This window comes from Cyprinodon variegatus, unplaced genomic scaffold (assembly GCF_000732505.1).
Source record: "Cyprinodon variegatus isolate N-32 unplaced genomic scaffold, C_variegatus-1.0 Scaffold173, whole genome shotgun sequence".
Lineage (NCBI taxonomy): Eukaryota > Metazoa > Chordata > Actinopteri > Cyprinodontiformes > Cyprinodontidae > Cyprinodon > Cyprinodon variegatus.
The window spans coordinates 1,063,410-1,071,175 of NW_015150626.1; the positions used below are offsets into that span (position 1 = coordinate 1,063,410).

General features: G+C 39.1%; 1 protein-coding gene across 1 annotated transcript; it reads left to right on the forward strand.

Moving 5' to 3' along the window:
- Nucleotides 1-350: 350 nt before the first annotated feature.
- On the forward strand, nucleotides 351-7,146 carry LOC107087091 (cell division cycle-associated protein 4-like). The gene is made up of 2 exons (XM_015378461.1): nucleotides 351-521; nucleotides 3,537-7,146. The coding sequence occupies exon 2, from the start codon at nucleotides 3,541-3,543 to the stop codon at nucleotides 4,264-4,266; it is 726 nt and encodes a 241-aa protein (XP_015233947.1). The 5' UTR covers nucleotides 351-521; nucleotides 3,537-3,540; the 3' UTR covers nucleotides 4,267-7,146.
- The last annotated feature ends 620 nt before the right edge of the window (nucleotides 7,147-7,766 follow it).

The following is a 7,766-nucleotide window of genomic DNA, read 5'->3' on the forward strand; positions in this document are numbered from 1 at the left end:
CACTGCTGCGGGGCGTATAACCAGCCCGTAAGGGCCCCCCATCTAGCTCTGCCCCTGCAATGCATGTCAGCTGCTCTACTATCCCAAACATGGCCTCTTTTTTCCAGTTGACAGCTATTCAGAATTATAAATAATAATGATAGTAGCTCAATAGTTATAAGAACTCCATAGGTGCCATTTAATGAAGCAAAGGGACCAAAAAATCATCTGGTGAAACCGCAACGTGGATGCTATTGTTTCCGAGCTGCTCCTGAAAGCATCATCGGTCCTCCCTCTTAGCGAGTCGCCGCACATTCGCTGCCCCGTGAGTAGCGGAGGCGGAGGCCTGATTGACGCAGGAACGAGTCAATCTCCTCCGCCCGCGAGTCCCGGTCTCCCTCCCTCCCCTCCTCAACCCCCCGCTGCTGAGGACTGGCTGCACATTCCTCACCCTCCGGATCTCCGTAGGACAGAAGCGCGGCGGCGGAACCAAACGCGCCGAGGACCCGACGGATTTATTCGGCACATGATACTTTCCAAGGGTACGTAAGGTTATTATTAAAGCTTTTATATCATTCGATCATTCCAAACATTCACCCGCCATAAAAAAATAACTTTAATTGAAACAGGATCCAGTGTTTTCTCAGTAAAGTAGGGAAGGGGTCAGCACTGTTCTCACTGCGCTCCTGGTAAAAATAAATACGCGGAAAAACAGGGAATTAATCTACAGGTGAAATAATGTTTAAACATTTCTAATAATTTATTGATTTTTGATTGTTTTGTTGTATTATCCCAGAAATGTGAAGCTCTGGATTTTGGGGTCAAACTATCACTTAAAGGGACTTCATGCGTACATTTAAGAGAATGAGGGAGATCCTCTGGTTACTGTAGGATGAGGAAAGTCTGTGAGCCTGCAGTGAGTCACAGCCTTTCAAATGTTCTCTCGCTTTTACGCGTCCTGCACGAAAATACGCTCAGGTCCACCCCGGAACACTGGTACAATCTGTTCAGCATGCATGTGCAGAGGAGCATGTCTGATGTTTGCACACATGCAGAGCGGCTCCGTTACTTTAGACACAGTGTAACGCGCCTGGTTGGTGCTTCTTATGTAAACTGGACACAGCGCTGCGCTTTATAATCTGTCAAAGTTCAGGATTCCCATCAGTGGAAGATCCATTGATTTATTCAGGGGCAACTTTCAACACGCTTCTTCAAGACAACCGCACTTTCCTGCGTGTTTTATGTAAAGCAAAGGAATGCTGAAGTAGAAAACATATAGATACTGTGCATGTTCTAGTTTAACCAAAGGGAAATAGCTCATAGTACATCCTCTATAGAGATGGTGTTCTGTTTGAGGTGAGGGGAATCTCAAGTTTGGAAATGTGACATTCATACTCAGATCAAAGCATTTCTATTAGAGCTGTGCAATTATCATGATGTATCATGGTAATGTCTGATTTTTGATAATTTATGCAACATGCAAAGGATTGATTAAATTTTGCTCTTGAAGTGCTCTTCAGTACTCCTTTCCACCATTCCAAAAAAGTTAAAAACAAACCTCTGGACTTTGTTTTCAAGTTTTGGTTCCCATCATGGGCGGTTCTAGACAGGGGCCAATGGGGGCTAGTGCCCCTGTACATCATGTCCTGGCCCCTGTACTGAAGACATAATACTAAAAGACATTCTAATGGTGATATGCGCTGGAACAGACATGGTTAATGATAGGTCCTTTGGATCTATTTCAATTTTTTTCTTTACAAAATCTGTTTTACTAATTATGTAACAACAATAAGGTGATAGCTTTAGTGGTGTTGAGATAGGATCCCAGTTTTCATCTGCTAAATGTTTTTTTCAAAACGAATTTTAACTTAAATTAAGTCAAAAATATGTAAAATTCTTAATTTATGAATGTTTATTGATCTAATAAGAAATAGAATTTTAATAATTAAACCTAATTGAATAGAAATGTCACTTCATGCAGTCATCTTAATGTATTTGAATCCCTTGCCCTGTTTTTTTTATTTCATACTTTTCTGTGCCCCCATGAAAACACGCTGGCCCCCTCCTGGCCCCCTGGTACATTTGGTCTAGAACCGCCACTGGTTCACATCCAGGAAGCTTTTCAATTCAAAATGTCAGGAATAGCGTTGAAGCTTTATAGAATGGCACAAAAACGTACTTAATAAATATTTATAAACATAAAAACCGAGCAAGAGTAACCAGTAACGTTTGTTTTAAAAATATAAGGAATAGAAAATACAGATACTTGTGTGAAAATGTAATGAGTAGAAGTCAGAAGTAGGAAAAAAAATTAGTAATGATTAAGTATAGATACCTAAAAAGTGTAAATATCCTCCTGAGACACCTCTGCCACCATATATATATATATATATATATATATATATATATATATATATATATATATATATGTGTGTGTGTGTGTGTAATGTATGTTAGTGGTGGGACAGTTAAAGGTGATAGCTATGCAATACTCCTCCCAGTCAGTAAGTGCTGCACCAGTCATCCAGGTCATAGTCATTCCAATAAAGTTAAAAAGCAATCCGCCTGAATTTTTTTCCAAGTTTGAAGATGTTTTGCTTCCCACTTAGGAATCTTTTTAAATTTAAGATGTCTGGATTAGCGTTAAGTTCCAGGATTTATAGAGTGGCTCAACAAAAGCCTTGTCATGGCTTAGAAAACATGCAAATTTAGCCATAGAAACAGGTCCCCCCCTTAGTCATGGGAGGTGCTGAAGTCATTGTTAGCCTGGAATACCCACTACTGGCCTATGCCTCTGAAAGGGGGGGCGCTAGGGTAACTGTTGGCCTGGCTGACCAGGTGAGATGTGTTGGTCCCCCGCATGGCGAGGAGAATTGAGATAAAGCGGGAAGGAATCAACTCTATCGCTACCACTATCGGGTATTGCAGGCTAACAAAGACCTCAAAGACTCCCCATTACTAAGAGGTGGACCTGTTCTTCCAGTTCAATTTGCATGTTTTCTAAGCCATAACGAGACTTTGTTGGGCTACTCCAAAAAGCCTGGAACTCAACGCTATTCCACACATTTTGACTTGAAAATGCCTCCTGGGTCGGAAGCGAAAAGTCTTCAAACTTGGACAACAAAATCCATCGGGTTGTTTTTTTTTTTAACTTTTTTGGAATGAAGAAAAAGGTAGCTATGACCTTAAATATAACTAAACAACTTTAGTAGATTTACTGGTTCTGCTGATGTTTGATCCTCAGAACAGTATTAGTTTTTATGAAGTCAGAAAATATTAAATACCATTTGTGGTCATTTTTACCATTATTGTAATAAGGTCAATACAGTAGCATAAGAAAAACTGAATTTAAATGTGATCATAGGTATCTTTATATAGGAAAAAACAAGGAATGAAGTGAAGTTTTGGCAGTACTGGAAACTTATGTGGAATAAGGGAACCTAAGAAACTACAGGGGCTTGCTGTACCATTAGGCCGTTAGCTTAATAATTTTTTCTGTATGGCCACATCTATTATGAAGTAAATTCTTACCTGATTGTGTCTATTAATTACTGTAGGTCAATGTTGGGTCGAGGTGTGAAGCGGAAGTGGAGCTGCCTGGAGGAGCTGGAGGCAGATGAGCTCCCTAATGCTCTAGTGATGGAGGAGAAAAAGCAGAACGGGGAAGAGGACAAAGAACAACGGTCAAGCATGAGCCACCTGCAGCAGCGCCAGCTGGTGTTCAGCCTCTGCTTGCAGAAGCTGCAGCACTACCAGGCCGGCATGGAGCTCAGCCTGCATCGCTCTGTGCTACTCATCAACACCCTCAGGCAGATTCAGGAGGAAATGCGGAGCGACGGGAGCGACGTACGGCTCCACGGCGTAAACCCTGATGCATGTCTTCTCAGGGGTGATTTCGAGTCGGTAACGTGTCCAGGGTGTGCAGAGGGAGATGGAGAAAGCCTGTCTCTATCCGCAGACATGCCCTCTCAGGAGGCAAACGGCTCCACAGACCTGCAGAAATCTCCCCCCAACACTGCCAGTAACACGTTTAGTGATGCAGGAAATACCATGGGCTACCTAAGTGACCTTCCCCTGGACGATATCTTTGAGGACATTGACACATCCATGTATGAGACTTCAGATCTGCCTTCTGCTTGGGGAGCTGCTGGCTCTTTGTGGCCGGTCAGTGTGTCATTTTGGCCCGATGAGGACATTAAGTCACGTTCCTCAGCAGGAAGCCTCCAGTCGTGTCTGCTGGACCTGAATGAACTGGACCACATCATGGAGATTCTAGTAAAGTCCTGATCTCTAGGAATAAAAACTGGACAGTGACTGCAGCTGGTTGATCAGGAGTACAAGGAAGCCTGTCTGAATAAGGCCGACTGGTAAACCATGACATCATGCTGGATGTTTCATGCTCCATGTGACCACCACAGAACATGTGCAGACATGAAGATGAATAGCGCCCTAATATTATTACTTTTTCCTCTTTAACAAAAAACTGAATATGCACTTAAACATGTGCCTCAAGGTAGACAAAAATATTTATTAAAATCTAATTTATAAATAAATATATAGATGTAATCACCTAGAGTTCCAACAGCAGTCGATAATATTGCTTTCAGCGATGTTCCTTTTTGTTTTGCATGATGGGAATTATTTCTCAAAGATCTAAACAGGTTTCCTCATGTGGAGGAAAACTGCAGTTGCCTTCTTTTTAGCCAACAGTGTTAAGAAACCAGCAGCTTTAAAAGAACATTAAATCAAACGAATGTTAGGATCTAAAACATTTTAGAATTTTAAAGTTAGTATCTGGTACACACTAACCAAGAGGTAAAAATAAACCACATATATTTTTAAATGTTTACAGAGATGGTTTTAATTTATCACACAACAGATGAACATATTTAAAGATGAATTTATCCGTAAAGTGATACTTTATGTAGCAAGCAGAAAATATGTTCAGAAGGTCTGAATGACCCATGAGGCTTTTAGAATTGAATCAAAATCTTTGTCTTCAACACAGATTGTTTAGCAGAGATCATGCCAGGTTCATGTTCCCTCAGTATTGTAACATTTTTACCTTCAATCTATCTTCTGGTCAACCTCTTTGCATGAAAAGATGGCTATGGAAGAAGGAACCTGAGCTGCCATGAAGGGTGCGTCACTCAGTCCTGGTTGATAATTAATTAAAGTCCCTTCGGTTTCTTCAGAGACCAGACTTCCACCTGCCAAGAGGGCAAAGACCTCGGTTTCTCTTTAGTAACGGGACAATAAGTTATTTTTACGGAGTACCAAAAGTGCCAAAATATAGTTTAAAATAAAATCATTCATGTTTGTATATACATCGAGTTAACTATTTAATTAGAAAGAAAATTCTTCTAAATAGATGCATTTGTATAAAAATATATTAAATATATAATTTAAATACTTATTTAATTCATGAATTAAAAGACTTGGTAGTCTTTTATTTATATATATTGTCTTTGTTTACTGTTTTCATCTATGCTGTAATTCACCAAATAGTTAAATAATTGAATCTATACTCATCATCAAATTAAACTTTATTTTTAATCATGCCCAATGCCTGAAAAGATTAAGGTTGACAGATACAACTGAATAAAAAATAATTCTATTAATTGAATATTTAATAAATTATTTGATTAATTCAGATTTTAATTAGTGATTTATTTATTTATCTAATTTGGACACTTTTGAACCTCAATTTTTCCACATCAACCAGGGCCTTTTAACAAAGATGAACTGTGTTGTTGAGTATTTTACTTATGTCCTGTGGTTAAACGAAGAGCAGATGCTTTGCCTCCAATTTATGGATGATTTTTATTTTTTTTTTAAAGCAAACAGGAACTTCTGTGTTGTATATAAAGGGTAAATCTATGTACTTGTTAGAATGTTTTAAACTAAAGTTTTTATGTATGATTGATAAACCGGCCTCAAACTGCAATACATGTGAGAGTTTATAGTGAGTTTAACTTATAATGTTTATTTTATCATTTTTTTGTCGGTATGTTTTGATAGAATGGCTGCTGTTGACACAAATGCACCGTTTGTGACGTCAAAGAGGAATCGACAGCTTACCGTTGTTGTGGCAGCTCGTGTCTTTCATAAATCCAGCTTTACATGAAAGAAGCGCAAAAACATGTACCTTTTTTTTTTTTTTTTTTAAAGAGATAAATGTAATCCCAGCTGTGGCTGACAAAAGGAAACTTTGCCATGTCCTAAAATTGTAAATGACAGCATATGCCTATGTACTTTTAAGGCCCTGATGGTTTGCTCTTTTGGTATTCCTGTGCTGGGATGGGTTTCTAAAAGGTTTTGCAGTCGTTTCTACCTGCAGCTGCAATTATTTTCGATCTAGGGAGCGAATCATGAGCTTAACCCTCACTGTTTGGGGTTTTACTCCTTCTCTACCTCGTGTTTGTTGCTAGTTTACCTGGACACTCCTGCTTTACATGTGCTTTACTCCCAGAGCCATACGCCGTTAGGCACGGACTTTGTTGAACTCAGCTCTTTGCTCTCCGACCAAAGTAATCCGCCTCCATCTCGTGTGGAAAATGTGCCTTACTACTGAACTGAGCATGTTATTTGTGCAAAGCTTTTTGTGGCTGTCTTCTGCTTCACTGTGGAGAAACCTGAGATGGGCTGTGAGTTGTTATGTAAAGCACTCAAAAGCAAGGACTTTTTTTCTTCTCACTCCTTGGCCATTTTCTGCACTCGCTGGATACTACAGGCATATGAGCTTAATGCATCCTGACATGCTGATAGAGGACTAGCTGAGAGAGGAGGTGGTACTGAGGGCTGGGAGGGAAAAAAACAAGAGGGGGAGGAGGTAGGGAGGAAGCAGTTTACGTCACTGGCTCATTAGGAGGAGTTTGAAGCTTGTTTTGCTCAGACTCTGACCAATGACCAATCACATGAGATGTGTGGCTCTGTACAGGCATACAGTGGGCATCACTGTAGCCTGTGAAAATAGTCTTTCTGCTTTCTTAACTTATCATAATGAACACAAAATATCAGGCAGTAGTTCTATCATTATTTATGATGGACTCTGAGTACATGATGTCACAAGAATCTGTAAAGAGCAAGCTGTATTTTCATGTTGATCATGTAAATGTAACTGAAGGAAGTATTTTGGCTCTACAATATAATCCTTTATGTATTTTTGTGGATTTTTAAAAAATACAATAAAAATCCCTAAATTTCTTTTGTGTCGACTGTTTTCATATAATATGAGCAATTGTGATTTATTGGTTTATTTAGCAAGGATGTTTCACTTTGAATAATTTGATGATGATGGTTTTCTTCCTGAAAAGATGTTTCTTATGAAAACCTAAAACACATTTCTTTAAATGGGAAATCCTAATGAGAGAAAAAAAATTTTTTTCAGTGACCGTTAAGTTTCCCAGGGGTAAATGTGTGTATTTTTATTTATTTATTTAGCAAAATGTGCTTGTCAACCCCAGAACAAAAGATAGGCATGCAAACCAGTGTCATGACTCATATTAGCCACTAGGGGACGCCTGCAAGTCATAGAGCCCCATCCCAACTGTGGAATGCAGGAATATGGCACCATGTGAGGGAATTTTTGGTGCAAGAGGGACTGGTGCATAACACACTATGCATGCTGAATAAACACAAAAGCAACGAGAAGTATATTTAACTATACATGCATAGATATGAGGATAGATATATACTTATATCCATCAATTTATAGTATATACTTATACATATATAACTGTATTTGTGTGTATATGCTAGACATTACAATCCCCTTAAACATAAAT